General features: G+C 42.0%; 1 protein-coding gene across 2 annotated transcripts in view; it reads left to right on the plus strand.

The window, feature by feature from the left end:
• The window catches only part of PLPP4 (phospholipid phosphatase 4), an 88,807-nt gene that overhangs the window by 40,436 nt on the left and 26,859 nt on the right, over positions 1 to 21,512 (plus strand). For both annotated transcript variants that reach the window (XM_081912853.1, XM_081912852.1), the window contains exons 3-5: positions 416 to 506; positions 4,336 to 4,399; positions 9,518 to 9,642. In XM_081912853.1, the coding sequence (XP_081768979.1) occupies positions 416 to 506; positions 4,336 to 4,399; positions 9,518 to 9,642 (280 nt within the window). The remainder of the gene's footprint in view (positions 1 to 415; positions 507 to 4,335; positions 4,400 to 9,517; positions 9,643 to 21,512) is intronic.

The following is a 21,512-nucleotide window of genomic DNA, read 5'->3' on the forward strand; positions in this document are numbered from 1 at the left end:
TACCATGATGTACAAACTGGACTGTCATGTACACACAGAGATTCCACACATTTGGGACTTACAAACAGTGTAACTATTTCTGGGAAACACTGCTGATCTGCAACTTAGTAATCTGTCCTCTTTTAGTTCTTAGTTTCCATTTTAAAAGCTGACACATTTTAAGTAGGGCTCCAAGCGATTTATATATCAGTTAAGATTCAGAACTAAGCCTCTGATTTTTAAATATTTTTTTTTAAAGCATGTGTGCTATTTGGCTACAGATAGTGATCTTGCAGCTTTGTTCTAATCTAGGGAACTCGCCAGAGATAATTCAACCAGATCATCTAAATGAAGCTAACTGGAAATTATTAATTCCATGGGACTGATGGAGAGAAGATGCAGTAACAAATGATGCCTTTTTATATCTCTCTCATAGGCCATTTCATTCCTTACACCTCTGGCTGTCATTTTTGTGGTGAAAATCATTCGACGGACAGACAAGACTGAAATTAAGGAAGCTTTTTTAGGTAAACTGAAAATCATATTCTTGCTTTTTTATTTGTTTTTTTATCGGAAAGCTATTGCTCTCAGAAAATGTGGGAGGAACATTTTTATTTCTTTCAGGAAGCATGTGTCAGATGTTCTTATACCCTTAGAAGAAAAAGTAAAACAAAAACAACCAACATTTCCTGGGCTTTGTTAGGCAAGAGCTTTTATTCCTCCTGAAACCTGTGTTCATTCCGGCACCTTAAAGTCAGCAGAAATTACTGATAGAGCAGTAAAGAACAGGCAAAGGTGAGAGGAGTGGGCGAAAGCTATGTGGCAGTGGAAGGTTGTATTAAACAGTGTTTCTTTCTGTCCTTGGGGAGATGAGCAGTGGTGTGCGTGTTTGAATTTCTGCTGCAGCTATTTGGAAGAAGCCTACATTTCTTCTTGTGGTAATTGATCTAAAGAGAAAGAGTGAGAGATTTCTAAACTTTCTAAGCGAGCCTCACACCAAAGCCTTATATTATTATTCAGACTGCCAGGCAGTTTTAGGCTAAGCCTGGCAACCTTTCCCAGGATCATATATGATAACCAGGCACAGAAAGGTTCAAGCCATGGCTTCAACCTTGAAGCTGCAGTGAAGACAAAAGAACCTGTAGCACACTCTCAAGTCTTTGTTTGCAGCCAACACTCTGTGCTTTTTGAACTGGGTGCCTATGTGACTTTTAGAAGACGTCTGAAGGCACCCTGTTTAGGGAAGTTTTAAATGTCTGATGTTTTACCATGCTTTTAATATTCTGTTGAGAGCTACCCAGAGTGGCATACAAATAATAATAATAATAATAATAATAATAATAATAATAATAATAATAATAATTTATTTCAGCAACCTCTGAAAGGCTTAAGGATCCCCACACCTGGTGTGTACACAAAAAATCCAGGAGTTCACTTAGAGTCCAAATCTTCCTATGTATCCCGAGTTTGAATTAATCTTGGGAATAAAATGGATCTTCCTTTGCAGGTGTCATTTAATTTCAAGGAAGAAAGGATTGTACTCTTTCTTTGAAGCCGAAGCAGCTATCATGCTAGTGGCATCACCTGTCAAAGTAGCCTGTGGACAATTGGGGACTGGAAAGATCTAGTCACCTCCCACTACACTCCATCAAACCAGTTCTATCCCTCCCTTCTACCCCTTTCCACTCTTTTTTTGCCCAGACCACCAGAGTTACATGTCCCTTCCTCTTACATTAGCCTTTTCAGTGGCTTTGCTTTTTAGCAAATCTTTATGGCCTCTCCAAATGCTACACAAGGAAAAAGGCACATTTGCTTTGAGCAGTCACTGAGGACGTACTCTCATGCCACTATTTCAAAGTACCTACTTGAGTCATTTGAAGTGTAAACATAAACAAGAACTGTGGGTGGAAGAGTTCCAATTCCACCACAAAACTATTGGCATCCCCTGCTCATTTACTGTTCATAGTTATTTTCTTCATATCAGCTGCAAAGCTGTTTCATGGAACTTGTTCCTTGGAATGGCACATATTTAATGTCAACTTTGACCCTTCCAGCACTGTAGCCTTCATTACTTGGGTTGTCTACCTCTATTGCAAAAAAGGATACTTTCAATCACGAAAGTGTGAAGTGCCATGCCACATTCTACACAAGAAAGCTGTTTCTTAGGAGCTGTCCAGCACTTTTCTGCTGGCGCATAAAGCGTGAAAGAATGCTATTCATACGGCAACACCTTAATTTAATTCTGGCTCCTCAAACCAGAAGCATCTCAAGGTGATACCACAGACTTGTGCTGCGACGTTCTTGCATTTCCAATGAATCCTTTGAGAGGCAAGTAACCCTTAAGAAATGATTGTTCATAAATTTTCAGGACAATTGAATGACTTCAGATAATTGCTGGATGACCCTGTGCTAACTTGCCACCTAACAATATTGCACAGTGCTATGACTCTGAAGAAAGGAACACTGAGTAACAAAACCCTATAAGTTTGTTAGCAGAGGCCATGAAATGCTGTTCTTTAAATAGTATTGCATAAACAGGCCTTTTTATACTAGGCGAAATAACTTGTTGTTGAGCAAGAACTCCACTGGAATACCATGACAAGTGAGAAGCCACACATATTTTGCTCAAAGATGGGGAATACTAAGCTATTTGTGAGCTTTTCTCTCATACTAGCACTGGTTCTCTCATTCATGCCATTGGATACGCAAGATTCCAGGTGCAGTTAGTTAAAAATATACCTAAGTCTCACTGTGTGGCCTTTTAAAATCATCACCTTGAATTAGAGAGCCATCATGAGATTTTAAAACAGGCACCCCCAAACTCGGCCCTCCAGATGTTTTGGGACTACAACTCCCATCATCCCTAGCTAATAGGACCAGTGGTCAGGGATGATGGGAATTGTAGTCCCAAAACATCTGGAGGGCCGAGTTTGGGGATGCCTGTTTTAAAACAAAACACCAGACCTCATGGAGCAAGTCTCACCTGAGTGATCTATCTCAAAATATTGCTGGATGCTTTTTAATCAAAGCCACAAGGCAGTTGTGGAGAAGCTTTCTTTCACTTTTAAGGATCAGTAGGTCTCAGCACTTAGCAGTTTTCTGTATAACTTTTCTGGATGCTAATGAACTGACCAACATCCCCTGCCTGTGCTTTTGGTTGGACAGAAGATTCTTAGATGCTCTTTTGCTATTGGTTGTTGCTTCTTTGATTGCTGGCTTGCTGGGACCCATATGCTTTCTCCTGTCCACTTTCCTCTTATCTCCTTGACTCAGTACAGGGCTGACCTTCCCAGTGTAACTTTGGAATCACAACCCAGCTTCCTAATTGGTTAGTAGTGTTACTTTATTTAGATATTTATAAACCATGTTTTTATAGGAAAGCTAGCAAGGTGATATGCAACCTGAAAACATGGCACAAGAACAGTAACATGTTGATAAAAGCTTGTTGGAGAAACAATGAGACTTTTAAAGACCTGCTAAGCAGTACAGTGTTTAAAAGATGAGAAAGCATGGATGACTCCTGCCATACCTCTGTTGGTAAGGCATTTGACAGTTACACTAAAGGCTCAGTCCCTGTTAAAGGCTGACCAAACCTCAGGAGTGGGGGAGACTACCCAACGTACCCCAGAAGAAGATCTCTTATTGAGGTAGAGCTTAAGAAATCAGGAACCTCCTGGGCTCCATCAGTGCTATATGTGTAATTGGAGCCCACCACAAAACCATCTATCTCACCAATAAAGAGGCAACTTTAAGACACAAACCCACGATGCAAGAAAACCAAGGAAAATTGGGTATTTGAGTTGTATCAGACTACTGTAAGCCATACTCAGAGGAGATCTACTAAAATTACTAACTTGCCCATTGATTTTAGTGTGGGTTCTCTGAGAATAGCCTGTATACAATATTTTAGATTGTAAACCACCCTGTGATTTTTGAAGGAAAGGTCTCTCTCTCTCTCTCTCTCTCTCTCTCTCTCTCTCTCTCTCTCTCTCTCTCTCACACACACACACACACACGTTTTGAATATTTACAAGCTATGAGTCAACCTTACTGAAGACTCTTATTTCAATCTTTTTCTGAGTTCTCAACATATTGAACACTTAAAATGTATGGTTGGAATTCAACATCATGCTAAGGAGATTGTTCCCTCGGTGTAATCATTTCTGCTTGCCAGGAGGGATGATCTCCTCTCTCTATTCTGAGGGTTCTTCTGACCTTCTTGAACAGATTTGGGGAGGGAATGTCGACAGGAGAGGGGTGGAATATCCTGTTGCACTAGTGCAACGACTGACTTGAATCTGGCTCTATATGCTGTGGTTCTGGGTTATTATGTTCTTGTTTCATTTTGTTTTTTAGCTGTTTCCTTGGCTCTTGCTTTGAATGGAGTCTGCACAAACACTATTAAATTAATTGTGGGGAGGTAAGTCTTGGAATATTCCAACTGTTGACTTGAGCTTTGCTAACTGTCAAGTAACCATGAACGCTTTTGAATGGAAATGGTAATCAGGAAGTTTACATAAATAAAAGTTAGTACAAAGGTAGTGTAATGATTGCAGCAGCTGTCCTTGTAGAATAGGAAACTGCTATATAAAGGATGGAGATACTAATGGCTTGTTCTAACAGTTCTGCTATTCTTTAGAAATATCTAGTATGTGTGGGCTCAGTAACATATCTGAAGGTATTAATCTTCTGTACCTGAAATCGTTCATTGTGCATAAGCAGGAATAATGCAGTCCCCTTATGAAACAGTATTCATATCCAGTATTCCTTCTTCCAGTAACTACCTCCCATGAACCCTTTTTTCATATGGCCAGTGTGGAATCACAACAATTGTTTTAAATGCCCAATAGCATGAACAATATAAATGGAGTTATAGTTACAGGTAGGTAGCCGTGTTGGTCTGCTGTAGTTGAAACAAAATAAAAAATTCCTTCCAGTAGCACCTTGGAGACCAACTAAGTTTGTTATTGGTATGAGCTTTCATGTGCATGCACACTTCTTCAGAGGTGCAGGTACTCAGATAGAAGCTATAAAAAACAATCTGGCAGCCAGTGTTCCACCCCCCACCCCCGCATTTTATAGTCCTTGAAAATAAAATCTCATGAAAATAAGTTTCAGCAACAAGCTCATAACCACACTGAAAGATTATGGAAGGTTACTGTGGAATGGACTGGACATAGTTAGATTTCTTCCTAGAAGAGCATTAGGCTTTTTTTTTTTTTTTTTTTGCAAAATAACTAGTAGCAAGAACATAAAAGGTCAAAGAGGAAGTGTCACTTAAATGATGGTTAAGGGGAATGTAATTTGAATAGTTAACAACTGCCTCACAGAGAATGTGCAGAGGGAATTGTGGCACATTGCTTGGTCAATATACAAAATTTTAAGCAGGGAAATATGCATTAATCAATTGAATTTTGTATATTCTCTTGTCATGCATAATCCCCAACAGGCCTTTTGGGATTATTGTTATGTATAATATCAGATAGAGGGCCTGATGTCAAGCTCTGTGCTTCTCCCAGTTATTTTTCATTCAACACTTGCTGCATCAATATCTCGTAACTCAGCTTTGGGGAACCTTGGCTGTCTAGATCAGTGTTTCCCAACCTTTTTTGGGCAAAGGCACACTTGTTTCATGAAAAAAATCTTGAGGCACACCACCATGCCAGATGGGGAAAGGTCACTTTTTACTTATGTAAAAAAAAAAAAAATAGTAACAGCATAGAAGGTAATGGTTAGGCCAGCATCCCTCTTCCAAATATGCTAGGTTTTTATTTGCAGGGACTGTTCTACATGGGAAAGCATTCAGCACTGTCATTCTCCCATCTGCCATCTGAATTGGTACTATTCTGGGTCAACTTACTCTGCTGCATGTGTAGATGAAAATGGCACCAAGTGTGGGGGAGGGGGCAGAACAGGTTTCAGATACAGGATATTAAGCATACACGTACTTCAGATTGAACTGGTTGCTTGCTTTGCAAGTTTTCATTTCCCAAATGACTGCCTTGGCAAGCGCAATACCTACCAGGCTCAACGCCGGTCTCGCGCTGCCGCTTCCCGTGCTCTCAAGGACCCGGGAGGAGGAAGGCGTGAAGGGAATCCCGAAGGCGCGAAAACCTCGCGCATGCGCAGGCCTTCCGCCTGCGACAGCCCAGTAGGCCGGCTGAAGCGAGCGGCGATGGGATGTGGGAGGGAGCTCGCTCGCCGCCCTGCGTGTGCCTATGTGGGGCACGTTACAGCCCCGTGACATCAGCGCCACGCAGGCAGCCAGGCAGGCAGACGGCGAGAGCCCCGCGCTAGTGTGCCGCGGAACACCGGTTGGGAAACACTGGTCTAATGATGACAATTTGGCCCTCTCAGAAGTGCTTCTCTGCAAGATATGGTAGGGTGTGTTACACAAGTAAACACTTGGAGGGTATGATAAAGAGAGCATTCCAAGAGTGACTTGGGATGCTATGAAGATGCTGCAAAAGTGGGCATGTGATTATTGCACGCCTTAAGCTAATGCTGAATACCCAAGAGTGTACAACTGGACTGCTGAATCCTAACTAGGTGTACTGAAAAGATGCTGGATGAGACCCAGACCAATAGTACCTGCAAAAGCAGCGTTATTAAAAGCAGCTTTCCCTTTGAACATCTCTTTGTTCAAAGTGCATCTGAAAGCCTAATGACCCACTGGTTCCTTAGGAGTGAGCTTTAATGCAAGGATTTTGATGTTAATCCATGGATCAGATGCGTGTGTGTGGATAATCGCATTGTTGGACAGTCCTTTCTGCCTGTTGGCCGTTAGCCAACGACCCCCTCCTCCGCCTGAATGAAATGTGCCCCGTGGGAGCGTTGGGACATCAGAACCACGAGTTATAGTTATAGGCACGTCCCAGGGCGAAGCAGGTTTGGAGGGAGGGGGGTGCCTAAGAAACTATCGACGGGGTTGGCGAGGCGGCGTTCAGACTGGGCTGCAAACAGCAGCTGTGTAGCCCGGCCATAGGAAAGGCGAGCAGCTCCTTTTATTTCCTCCCTCGCAGCTGATTCCCCTCTCTCCCGCCACCAGATTGTGAAAAGGCTCGGAATTCAGCCTGAGGAAAACCCCAAGTCCCCACATTTCTAGTTTCCCGCGCCCTTTAAAGGGTGATACGAGTCCCACGGCAGGCAGGCAGGCAGAGCTGGGACGGGGGTTTCCAGGGGACACGGCAGCTCCTCGAAAGGCTTCTCTCGGCTGCGCTCAATCCTCCTCGGAGAGGATTTCCCCTCCGGTCCCATGCGTTTGTTTGGGGGAGCCCTCCGGCTGCTCCCTCTCCCGCCGCGCAGGAGCGATGCCTCTCTCTGGCTCTCCCTCCGCGCAGGCTGAGGGAGGGAGGGAGGGGCGCGTGTGACCCGTCTCTGCTGGGAGACCAAACCCAGCGAGGCAGAGTCGCGCGGAGGCGCCCAGGCAGCGCTGCCGGCTGCGAGGAGGAGCGCCAGGCAGCAGCAGGAGGCGCGGCCTCTCCTCGCCGCCGCCCCGCCTCTCGTCGCCCGACTCGCCCGCCTCCCTCCAGGCAACATCTCGCGGCACACCAGGCAACGTCCGGTGGCACACTAGTGTGCCGCGGAACACCAGTTGGGAAACACTGGTCTAGATCCACCTTCTCCAACCTGATGTGCCTCTAAACTTTTTTGGACCACAACTCCATCAGCATAGCCAGTGGTCAGGGATGGTGGGAGCTGTAGTCTAAAATATCTGGAGGACACCACTTGTAGAAAGCAGCTCTAGATAATGCTGGACTACAACTCCCAATAGACCTCACCACTGACCAGGGCCATAGGTTCCTCATCTTTGTTTTAATGGAATCCTACTCTCTTCCTTCTCTCTGGTGTGTGAAAAGGGGGCATCACTTGGAAACCGTAGGCTTGGTTTGTTTTCCTTACATTAGCTTCTCAGGGTTACTCAGTTTGAATGGATCAGGGATGTGCTGGCCAGCGGGCTGGTAAGACCAATGACATTTACCCATGGTTTTGCATCAGTTTGTCAACATCATGAGCAATAGGAGGGTGTGGTGTTTTTTTCAGCTCTTCTCTGCCCACAAATTTTGATAATGTGCACTCCAGTGATTCATTAGGAGTTGGGCAGATAAAAGCTTAGCTTGCTGAAGATCTTTAATATTTATGAACAGTTGTCCCCTGCCTTAATGTTTCTTCATTCTTGTGTCTGTGAGATACATACTGTTTCTATAAATTGTTGTTTACATATTCCGCTTTCTCTGGTGTCTCTTATAAAATAGTGAATTTTTTGGGGAGGGTAAGGATCCATAATAATTTTTAGGTTCACACCAGTCTGTGTCTCTCTTTTAGCTTTGTTTCATCAGCTGAAATCTCTGTCAGCCTTAAAAGAAAGACTTATAATAATCTGGGATTTAGTTGTGCTTTCTGCATGACATATGGGTCCATACCACAATTTTCTCCATTTCCCCCTCACACACAGTTCTGGGCTTTTCAGAAATGAAGAAACTGAGGCCCCCAGAGATGATGTTGGACTACAGCTTTCTCATTCCTGACTGCTGGTCATGCTGGATGAGGGTAATGAAAGCTGAAGTCTGGCAGTGTCTGTGTTGGTTTGGTAAAAGGGAAAACAGATATGATAGAATAAAAGGTGAATTCCCTGGATGCCTAGATCCAGGTTTGGGGCAAGTACTCTCTGCTGAGAGCCCCAGCAGAAATTTAAAATAACAAAACATGCAACAAAATAAAGTGTGGAAATATAAGACCTTTAAAATATCACATTCTAAATTGCTTCCAAAGTTCTCCACTTCCCTTAGTATAGAAAGAGACCACACGTTTGGTAAGTTAGAAATGGTTTACTTACAAACTCTTCAAAGGCCAGATTCAGGTGCTACTCCAAACAGCAGCAAGAAAAGACAGGCAGCTTTACTTACGGTAGGTTCCAAAAGTCGTAAATGCTTCTAAATCATTTGTATAAAAACACAAAGATGGTTTACTTAAGCCACACTGTCTAAACTTGGATGATCTAGTTTAGACTTCCTTACTGGTAGCGTTCACATGGTGGAAAGAGAGAGAACAAAGTGTTTAATAGCTCTTCCTCCAAAGGTGAGAAGTTGTGACCTAGCAAAGCCTGGCAAGACAGCTTACTCTATGGTCTTAACCCCTTCATGCATTAATTAGAGTTAAGCTTGTCGGCTATATGAGGCTACATAAATTCTACATTCTGGAGGACTACAGGTTCCCCTTCCCTGATATATATAGTAAATGTATTTTAAAACTGAACTATCCAGTTAATTTTCTAAAGAAACTGCTCTGCACTCTGAGGCTCATCTATTTCTATTACAAACACTATGTAGTAGGCTGTTAGAATTCCTAACAACTTTCATGGCCAGAGCACTCTAGATTAAATCACCAAGTAAATTGATTCCCTGCAGTACCCTTGCTCAACAGAACACAGGAGGAAATGAACTCCCTCAATGTAAACAGTCAGTTTAATGTAATTATCACTTTGAGGTTTTACTAATGGCTGCTCTTTCGTTTCAAATGTCCATGGTGTTCCTTGCAGACCTCGTCCCGATTTCTTTTACCGCTGCTTTCCAGATGGAGACATGAAGTCTAACATGGACTGCACAGGTGATCCAGATGTGGTCTCCGAAGGCAGGAAAAGCTTTCCAAGTATCCATTCTTCCTGTAAGTTCATCCCAAAGTAGCTCCACATTTTTGCTCACCTCTTTTTTTTCTTTTTTGCCTTTATTCCTCCTGAGGGTTCAAGAGTGATTTGAGATGGAAGGAATGTCCAGGGCTGCAAGTTAAAAAGAAATGTTTTGGGTCTAAAGGACTAGCAAATGTTCTTCAGTACTGCATACTGGGATGGTGAGGGGTGGCAGCAAGGTCAGGAAAGTTTGAGTATGCTGGCGGGAGCACCAGATTGGCTCTGCCAATCTGAACTGTTGCAACCTTGCTACTATGCTGCCCCACCTGCTCACTATCCTAGTATACAGCAGCAAAGCCTCTCCTTGGGAGGCCAGGTTCAGAACTCTGCCCTTCTCTACCGGGTGCTCCTGAGAATGGTCTGCCAGCTACTTCATCAGTCCCTGTTTTTCGGAAGGCCATGAGTTTTTCGAACCTTGATAGGCCATCATACATGGCTGGTGAGCTGCATTCAGTACGTTGCACCGCAAGTTGTTCAGACTTGGTTGACAAGATAAGTAACTGTATAAATTTAAATGAGGAAATAAATGATGTTTTGGAGCAAGTGCAGCCTTTGTGAGTGTCATCTCTCTTGGCAGTCTTTTGTTCAGCACCTGTCATTTCTGTTGGGATACTGTTATTGTGTTGTTGTTTTTTAAAGGAAGAAAGAAACCTACATAAAAAACTACTGCAGGTAGATGCACCAGTAACACACACCCAGCAAATTATGTACAGAAGAATGCAAAAGAACACTGTCATTGTGCACGCAGAGCTGTCAAGCATTCACAGAGAGTGGCAGCTACTCAAGTGCATTGCATTTGAATGAATAAGTAATCTGCTTTGCGAAAATTGCTGAAAGATTAGCAGTGTTGTTAGAGAAGTGGCTGTAGAATTATATGCATGCTTTTGATAGCGTTTGATCTGAGACGCCCCTTTCCAAAATATATAGGATCTCTTGAAGAAGCAGTTGTCAATTACTGACCATGCATGTGCAAAGTTGACTTTGGACAAACCAGTATCTCCCTGATGGTTTTCACTAGGGCATGTCTGGGCCCTCCAGAGATGGATTAATGCTGAAGCAGGAAAAGAGTCTGTGAATTTGTGAAACACATGAGAGCCAGGCAGGAGATGGAAGTGAGAGGGTTGGCCTTATTTGTAGCCAGTTAATTCAACAGAATGGCATTCTGCTAATATATGTTGTGTTGTCATAGGGAACCTCAGGCCTGGGTGCTGAAGGTGGCCTGCTAAATCTATCAATCCTTCATGATTCTTCCCAGGCCTTCCCCCTCCTCAGGCCACATTTCCCACTTGCCTGCTCCACACTCTTCTCAAATGCTTTCCCCCTGACTGGAAGGTGCTCTTTCACTCTTAATAATGCCTCTTGCTTGCCTTGATGGAGGATAGAGAGAGGTGTGCATGTGCAGAACCTTCTGGCTTTTGCATAGTTGAAACATAGCCTACTATAGAAAAAAATAGTGTACTTTGGCCCTGTCCACTACTGGAATGTGGCACCCTTAAATTAAAGTTACCAGATTTTTTTCCATGAATCCGGGGACATTTTTCAACTTCAATGGATTTGGTATGGGGACTGATTTGTAAATCTGGGGACCGTCCCCAGGAAACAGGGACATCTGGTAACCTTACCTTAAATCTGTCAGTGAATGAATGTGGCCCTCAGATTGAAAATGGTTCCCCACTCTTGTTGTAAACACCATTCAAGGTTAGTTCAACAAATTTTCACCAGCACCTGTTGCATTTGGAAATATTGCAAAAACAACAACAACACAACCCTTCTTTTGCTGGTTTTCATTTTTTTTTTACAGTAGGGTTTTTTAAAAATGTAGCTGGCTCTCAGAAAAGAATGGCGGTTGCCATGATTAATGCATGATGACTCTCTTGAAAGAAGAATTAAAAGCAGTCTCCTATGATTAAATATACCCCCCCCCCCAGCCCAGGTTTGTCTGAACATGGGAAAGAAATTGTAGATGAAGCTAACATGTCACACACTATGAGTAAAGAAGATCAGTTGAAAACAGATGATCTTCTTAGTTCATAATATCAAATTCTTGCTATGTAAGGTTCCATTTTCTTGACGGTGTTCAGCAAGGATTGAATTGGCATGTTTGACATATTACATAACATTTCCCACCTTGGTCCTAGAGCCAGATCATGCATTACCTTATCCGGTTCTTTCGAATATTTAACAGCTGAAGTGAGAAAGCTGCATAACGTCAGAAGAAGGAATCCAATGAGCATCTCAGTAAAAGGGAAGAGTCATGTCGTGAGATTAGAAATCCATTACCATGGAAGCCCAAGAAAATGCCTTCCAGGCTTTTTCTCTTCTAAATAAATGGATTGTGATTCTGGATGTAGTTGCAGGGGAGGAGGAAGAGCCAGGGGACAGGTTTTCACTTCAAAGTTGGCCTTGAGTTCTGCTCTTTGATCACATGCTAAGAAGAAAGTGCTGCATTTGGTTTCAGCATTATAGTGCCTGCAAAACCTGCTCACTCTTCCTGATGTGGAAGTCCTGGCCTCCACTCACATGAACTCCATTGGAAGGGAGATACATTGCAATGTATCTTACTGCCTGTCTTTATGACATACTTTTAGATAGTAACAGAATGTTGGCAAATATTCTGTGATTTTCCTCTTCTCTTTATGCCCTGGAGAGGGTCCTACTGAAAGCAAAACAAGACAAATCTCACATCTTAAAGAGGGAGGGAAAATTGCTGAATTGTTTGCTTTCACATAAATCTGCAGTCCATCCTCTTGTGTACATCTAGTCCTAGATCTGCCAGACTTAAAAAAAACCAAAACCCTCTGCTATCTTTCCACTTTATTAACAAGCAAGTGTGATAGCTGAACATCCAATATTCTTACCACCAATGATCAGTGGGTGGTAGGATCAAAACATGCTTTAAATCATACAATTTGCTTTTGACATCAGATGGGGGTGATTTCTTTGCAGGCTGATTATGACAGTGCTATAATGGGGACTGTTTGATATGTCAGCCTGTCCTTCTATTATTCTTATTCCAGGATGTATTGCTGAGTGTTTCTCTTTATATACCTCCTTTTTTGCTGGGAGAAGCTGGATGTTGCTCGGATGTATGTCAGCCTGTCCTTGTATTATTCTTACTCCAGGAAGTATTGCTGAGTGTTTCTCTTTATATAAAAGTAATAATAATAATTTCTTATTTATACCCCGCCTGTCCTTTTTTGCTGGGAGAAGGCTGGATGTTCCTCAGATGTATAGGAAGACAATTAGCTGAGTAGGCCCTGAAATAAACTGATGAACAGGAGTTGACAAAAGTGTGTGGTTCATGAAGAAAGGCCTTATTTTGTGCTCTGTCAGTCTTTTTATAGATGCTGGTGTCTGTTCAGCTGGCTGCAAAACAAAATTAAATGAGAGAGCACAGGAATACAAAAAGAGGCTCTCAGTCTTTCAAAACATACTGCTTGTTTACAGAGATGTTGATTGCCTATCAGTTTCTTAAGAGCAAAGGACTGAACATAGTGATTAAGAACATGAGCCTTGCATGCCCCTATTCAAATGTCAAAACAGCCATGGAGTTATTGCGTGACAAGCCACTTATTTCTCAGTCTCTTCTCCCCTATCTTCAAAATGGGGTTAATATTAATAATACTGATTTCCCTTACAGAGCCATAAAGATCGTTCTCAGCATGTATGTACAGTGGTACCTCGGGTTACATACGCTTCAGGTTACAGACTCCGCTAACCCAGAAATAGTGCTTCAGGTTAAGAACTTTGCTTCAGGATAAGAACAGAAATCGGGCTCCGGCAGCACAGCAGCAGCAGGAGGCCCCATTAGCTAAAGTAGTGCTTCAGGTTAAGAACAGTTTCAGGTTAAGAACGGACCTCCGGAACCAATTAAGTACTTAACCTGAGGTACTACTGTAATGTGCTTGAGTACTCACAAAGTCCTACACAAATGCCAAGTACCATTAGTAAATCAATTCCATGTCAGCCATAAAAATGAAGCACAAGGAAAGGTCCACACAAGCTTTATCTGTTGGGTTTTGTCACAGGCAGGAGCTTTTGGTCTGGCTCACTTCTAGAAATTGACAGATAGGTGGTGAAGAAAGGAATTTGAGAGTTGGCTCACTGAAAAAATCCAAACCAAAGTTATTTCCAAAGCAGCCAGGAATAGTGCAAAAGAAGAAAGCCATAAAAAAACTTGCAAAAGGATTTAGTAAAGCTAAACAAATCCTTTTTGAGCATCATTCTCCATCAGGGCCAATCATAATTAAATGACACAAACATTATCAGATAAATCTCAAAGGTACCTATGACTTCATTATCTTGTAAAAACAAAATATTATTATTATTGTTAGATTTTTATCTTGCACTTTCTCCAAGGAGCTCATAAAATACTATATTTTGTTCTCTCCCCTTCGGTTTCAATGATGGCCCAATGCCTATGGAATTCCCTTCCTAGATCATGTTGTATGTCCTCTATTTTGAAGGTTTTTAAATGGGATTTGAATACTTTTTTTTAATCCCAAATTCCTTTTGATAGATACTTTTCTGGTACTGGTCTTTTTATCTGCTATTCTTGCAGCCTGGGTCTGCACTTGCATTCTCCCCCCATTTGAAAGAGAGGGGGGCATTTTTAAAGCAGGAAGAATAAGAAGGAAACAACTGGAAAGGAATGAGCTCTGATGGGTAGATGGATGCGGTTGCTTCAGGAAGCACTAGGGGAGGACACACAGCCCCTAGGCTAAGGGGTACTCACCTGTGTTCTCTAGAGACCAGTATATGTGTTTTAATTGAATAAGAGAGAAAAGTTGGCAACTATTCCATGTAATTTAACAGAATAATCAAATGGTACTTCTAGTTTGGACTTGTGGCAGGTTCAAGTAATATCCATGCCAAGTCAAGAATATACTTTCCTAAGGGAGGTATGTGGCTTGAGTCCTGTAGGGTAATTCATCAGCAAATTAATAACGTGTCACTCTTCGAATATTTGTTGGAGAATTTCCACTGGACAAGTGTCTCTTGTTAAGTGTAATTTTGGCTTTAAACAATGTCACAGAGTGAGAGTGCATGGGAAATAAACTCTTCCGAGGCCATCATTTGCATGCAGTGAAGCAAATCCAGGCTGACCAGATGTCCAGCGATAAAAGGTTGGAAATTAAATCTGGGAGGTGCTTTTAAAAAATAGCTCCACTCTTTGTTACTGTAAATAGCCCTCTGTTTTTGAGCAATTGAGGAATGATTTCTCAGTGCATCATTTCTGAATGCCTTCTGCCCCTTGCAGTGAATACTTGATTTCAGGCAGCAGCTGCTACTTGTGAGGGTTGGGAAGTTACATTCATTCTTGAACGGAGGAGATGAATGGCTTGAGTGTGACCTAAATCAACACTTGGATTATTTTAGCCTGGAAGTCTGAACATAGCTGCTTATGTACAAGGCTCAGTGTTCTTAATACAACTGGAAAGTATTCTGAAAAGCATGTCTTCTAGGACAATTATTAATGTTAAACTTATAAAGTGTAGTTTGTTATGAAAGGTCTAGCTAAAAACCTTTGTAATTATGTGTACAGTGTTATTAAAAAAATGAACCATTTCTCAAATACTTTTTTTGTGAACATGCAGTATGCATGGGATATATCGGGGTTCCTAGATTGCTTGCTTGCATGCACACACACACCTGTTGAATTTAAAAGGAAGTGATTAAAGTCCTGCTAAATCAGAGCAAAGGTCCATCTAATCTTGTATCACAAGGAGGGCACAAAAGCAGCAACCCACCCCAATAAGATTAGGAGGATTGTGTATTGCCATTAGAAGTTGGAAAACAATCTGCTGGGCATTATATGTACAGCCTCCTGCTGAATTAGCATACCAATTTTCTAACAGTATGAGAATCTGACAAGTCTCTTTTTCAAAGTTATTATCCAAGTTTTTAATTAACTTCCATCTGTTTAAAAATGGTTATAGTAATTGGAGCTTTTCTGGTGCCTCCTGTCTAGCTTTTCCTTGCAATGAATCAATTTTGTTTTTAAAATATGGGGGTGTTTCCCTCCTGGGTTCAACATTCTGCATGCAATGTATATACTTTACCATGGTTTCTTCCGTATAGCTGGGATTCTGCAATCCAGGCAGGGTGGAGTGCAGTATTTTAACCTAGGCATTAAGCTATTTCCTGTCCATCATACATGTCCTGAAAAAAGGTATCTGCCTTTCTACCAGACAATTCCTGAATTCCCTGTTTTTTAACACCCAGTTACAATTTCAGCCCTAATGTTGGCACTCTGTTGAACTTCTCTTGGCTTTTGGAGACTTTGAATTACTTTGTAAATGAAAAATAACATTGTGAGAAAATTTTACATACCCTAATATTGATGAATAAAGGGACTACTGTGTATGCTGCACTCCTGCCAATAATTGTGTGGCCTCTGATGAGATCATTTAATTCAGGCATCCCCAAACTCGGCCCTCCAGATGTTTTGGGACTGCAATTCTGATCATCCCTGACCACTGGTCCTGTTAGCTAGGGATGATGGGAGTTGTAGTCCCAAAACATCTGGAGGGCTGAGTTTGGGGATGCCTGATTTAATTTATTCCCCTTACCCCTGTAAGTTGTTTAATTTTCTTAGATATATTTCAATTAGTAAAGATTCACTTATGTGATATGTTGACTTTTGGGTAGAGTGTGCAATTGCTTTTGAAGCCAAAAGCCTTCATTGACTTAAAAACAACAACACTCACTTGAGATCTGAATATTTAGGACATTATTTGGGGTATTATCTCTGCTCATTGTTTATTTCTTCCACTATAAGTTTTAGCCCTTTACACTAAATCTTTCTGTTTATTTTCATCTAACCATTATGTGTGTTCTATTGACTGAATAATAGTTGTGGCAATTACTGTTGACTACAGCAGATCAGAGTCTTTCATTATGAGAAACCATAAGATAAAGCATGTAATCAGTGTATTTGGCTGTAACTTCTATTACAGTAATTATCGTGTCCTTTGCTTGTGGAAGTGGCTGCACTCTGACTTCCGTTTTTTTAAGGTAGAATTAATTAATTTATTATTTTTAAAAAAGAATTATGTCCCTATAAAGGAAAAGCTGTTTCCCTTTTCCAGGTTCACTAATACACATAATAGTATGAAACTGAAAGTTAATGCACTAATAAGGGGTGCTGTTTCTGTTGATGCTCTCTGGTCAAAAAGTATGCTCTTTTATATTACTTTATATTTTTATTGCCAAGAATGATAAAACAGCAAGCATTAACCGAAACCACTAGAAAATATAAAGTTTATTGATCACCCCACCCCACCTACTCCTGCGAGAAGACTGGAGCCACATGGAATTTCCTCACCTGAGATTCTGCTAAGATGAGAAGATGCAAAGATTCCTCCCGTGCCAATGGAGGCAACTGAGTATCAGAAAACATTTGCGTGGACAGGCAGAGTCCCCCCAACCCCAGGTGACTCCCGAGTGGAATAATGACTCAAGACAACGTGCTATGGGATTAAAATTGGCCACAACTTTATTAAGTTTCAGATGTAGGGAGACCTTGGCTCAGGCATTGGGCATCTATCCTTCCCAGTCCCCAGCTGGGGATCTGGGGGCCATCAGGGTTATCCAGAATGTGTGGGGATTGGGCTGGCTCTGGAGAACATATGCTCAAACAGAGAGCCTGCCTCCCGTTTTGCCGCCGTCTCAGGGGAGAGCAATGACAACCTCTCAGCCTATGGGCAGTACATCCCCTCAAGACCCCTTTAATGGGGAACCCTGGGATCACTGCCGCAAGGGGGGCGTGGATCACCGCTTCACACACCGGCCCCCCCCCCCATTTAGGGAAGATAGACTAAAGGATTCCGCCCAAGGCCTGAAACCGCCAAAGTTGTGATGTTTTGCTACAGGGAAGACAGGACCTGCCAATGCAGAAAAATTAATTTCCGGCCCTTCAACAGCGACCATGACATAGCAGCGCCCGCATACCTGTGGAGAAGAGGTTAACCTGCACAAGAAGGTTTAACTGAGGGAGGGCAGGGTGGGAGAAGTTCTGGAGCCAACTGATGCTTCTCAGGTGAGATTCACCTTCTGTTGTGTGGGCAGGGCGGCTCCCCCACCTGGCCAATCCCTTGGCAACGCCTCCCCAGGTGGGATTGGGCAATTGGCTGAGGTAGACGGAGAACTCCAGGTATCCAGCCTGGGGAGGGTGAAGCCAGCCCATACTATTGGGAGCCACATTGGGATCTGGGGGACTGCACACGACCATGCAAAAGGTGCCCCCCATTTGATGTGGGGAGTGGTCATCGGAATACCTGGAGTTTAGGTACCGCATGGTCCAGGGGCTACACATCCTGCAGGGATGGAGCACAAAGGGTATGCAACTCCTGACTGTGGTCTACTGCACAGGGACAAGGATTTGGCTTCCCATCCTTATGTGGAGATGGGGAAGGTATGCCCATGAGCAGTAGCTGTGTGTATCATATCTAACAAGCCTGTGTCCACCCCAGCAGTTTAAGCAGTGAGCTAATTGGAAGATACCTAATATGTAAGCAAGGAATTCTGAGGGGGTGTTGAAAGCTGCAGGCTGCCAGCTAGCATGACCCCTCACTCATAAGTCCCTGAATAACAATTGCATTCCTTAATAGACGATGGGGCATTGACTGGAGATGAGTAGAAATCCAGTGAAGGAATCTCAGGGTAGCTGCCACAGCTAGGGAAGGTATAGAAAGTGGTATAATATTGCTTAAAAAAATTAAAATAAATTGAGTGCAAGGACATAGGATCACACTGACACAACGCTACATTACAGATCTAAAATATAGAAGAAGCATGTTGGATATTTCCATGATCAGTGGACTGCAGAAGAGCACTTCAGTGTGTAACTGATTGGACACAGATATATTGGTTGAGGCTGATGTCCAGCTCCCCCTTGCATAGAAATTATAGCCTTTTCTTATGGACTCTCAAATGTAGGAATGTAGGAATGTGTTATGCCTGTGCCAACTTATAGCCTATGAAATGGCTGCAAGTTGCATCACATTAGTAAACAAGGGCAATTGTCCAGAGTTCTTTAGCTGGATGAGCTGTTTGTGAAATAGTCTCTCTCTCTCTCTCTCTCTCTCTCTCTCTCTCTCTCTCTCTCTCTCTGTTTAATATTATCTGTTTCACAAAATGAAGATTGATCTCATTGTGTTCTGCCCAAGACTATAGCCTTCTGATGTTTTTGCTATTCTTCCAGTAACTTTTTTTTATTGCTTTAAATTGGGACTGGATGACATAATAAAGGATAACGCTATCAGTGGCTACCAGCCACAAGAGCAACATTCTACCTCCACAGTCCCAGGTGATAATGCTTCTGAATACCAGTTGCTGGAAACTGCAGAAGGAGAGAGTGCTCTTGTGCTTGGGTCCTGTTTGCAGGTTTCTCACAAACATCTGGATGGCCAATATGAGATGCTGGACTATATGGGCCATTGGCCTGATCCAGTAGACTTTTCTTACAACCTTATCTTCTTAAATTCAACAATAGTTTCATTTTAAGCTATGGTAACCTCAGGGCTGTTCCTCTTGCAACGTCTTTGTGCAGATACCAACCATTCCCAATATGTTTACAGTATTCAAAAGCACTCACTGTGTAAGAATTATGAAGCAGTTGGTCCTTGACAATAACTCCACATTTTTTAGGAGCAACTGCCAATATCTGGTTGGGTGAACACACCTCTAAGAAAAAAATTGCTTGCAGGATTTTATACATAATAAAATCACTTTAAAGAAGATTTTATGTTTAGGTGGGAACTTCCTAATTTGGTCAATTTTGTGGTGCAAAAGAAAAAAGGCTTTAGCATTATCCAGGCAACACTCCAAAAAGCAGACATGACTTAATATACATTTCTTAACCCAGCTGGTTGCATTCATGATTTTGCTTTATCTCTTGTTTAATTAGGCAGCCAGTTAGTGGTGTGAAATGGATGGTTCTAATTTGAAGGTGCCATTGAGGCATAAGCTACATTATATAGGGCAAATCTTACATAAGAAATAAAAGGTGAAAACCACACACTCCTTAATCTTGCAATGATAAATTGATAGCTTGATTTTGATTGACACACTAGATATGAATTGAACTGAGTTGAAATTGAATTAGTGCTGCACTTGGCCATTGGGTTGTACTGGTTGTACTAGCAACTAGGACATTGGAGATACAGGTTCAAATGCCAACCTGGCCATAAATCCTGCTATAGGTCACCTTGGACTAGTTGCTGTTTGTGAGCCTAACATACCTCGCAAAGCTGTCAGGGTATAATGGAGGGAGGATAAAATGGGATGATTCATACATGTTTCCATGTAATATCTGACTTTGAACTTAACCCCTGCATTAGCGGTTGTGTGAGATAATAGGAAAGTTCTATTTGTGGTTTACCTGTGATGAGACATCTGCACAGTCAAGTATGTGAAGTGATGATATGCACGTTTGAAGCATTCCTCAGTTTAGAAGCACATCCTCTATGGTGTGTGTGTGTGTGGGTGTGGGTGTGGGTGTATTTGCATTTCTGCTGCTGAAGTTGAAGGGTTGCATTCACATTACACTAAGTAGACCCATTGAAATCAATGAATTTAAGTGATTCATAGCTACCTTGCTAATTGAATTCATTTCTGAATATATGGATTTACTCCTGCACCACAGATGACTAAAGAGTTCATTGATTCCAGTGGATGTACTCTGAGTATGATTTAGTAAGATGCATTCCAAAGGAAATAAGATTAATGTAGAAAAATATGCAATCTGGCAGATTATTTTCATCAAAAATCTCTTCACATAAACTAACTGGGACATGAATGAATTATGGAAGACAATAGTCTTGTTTTTCCTGAAGCTATTCATTAGCTTAAAGAAACTCAAACTGTGTGTGGTGTAGTGGAGACATAATTTAGTTTCAATAGCCTACTTTTGTACAGTAAGAGAATTTATATCATGCATGATTTCTGCACATGCCATTATAGTTGGGTATGAGAATCTGAGCTATTAATTATCTTCAGTTAGTAATTTCATGGAGTATAACCATATTTCCTTCAGCACTGATTGAACAGTTTAAGTAATAGATGAGCTACAAGCTCCAGGTCTTTGGCCATAATTGCAACCACTTTCCTATTTTCAAGATAAATCTGTTAATTAACAACTGTGTAGGAATGTCTCTCTGAAATATTTCACCCTCTGAAGAAGCCATAGCAATAAAGGGAAGGGTTCAGTTGAGGAGAATGAAGACCTCCTGTAGACCTCCTAATTTTAGTTTGGGGACGTTTAGTGTGATTTGTTATCCTCATTCTCTTATATTTGTTTAGAATAGTTTGGACCCTGGAAGGTTTTCTTTCTCTTAAATGTCTCCCAACATAAGAACGTTTGAGTTAAGGACATCTGCCCCCATCCAGAGCTTCCTTGTTAGCGTGGAAACTTCAATATATACATGCAATGCTCCCTTCTGTAAGGGCAATTCCATAAACTTCATGAGTGGGGTGAGCCCTATTCAGGGCACCCAGAAGCATGCAGTGACAAGCGTATGATGGATGTGCACATTTGCCCCATCCCTGCTGTTGTGGATTGCACTGGCTTCTTCCCTACACTTTGGGGGGAATATTTGCAGTACGGATGAAGGAGGAATATATTTTTTAAGGGATTCACACCTGAAATTTGGCAATTCTGAGCCATTTCAGTTCTGCTTGCATTGGTGTGCCCCGTTTCGAACACCCTCTTATGTCTGAGACACTCACATATTGTTGTTTTCCTTCTAAAGCCTGGCAAATTATGCAACGTTATATGCAGCGTTATATGCATACTGACAAAAGTAAATAGCAGTAGAAACAAAGACAACAGACAAAACCAATTTTA

Source organism: Podarcis melisellensis (genome assembly GCF_964234715.1).
Source record: "Podarcis melisellensis genome assembly, chromosome: 5".
NCBI lineage: Eukaryota > Metazoa > Chordata > Lepidosauria > Squamata > Lacertidae > Podarcis > Podarcis melisellensis.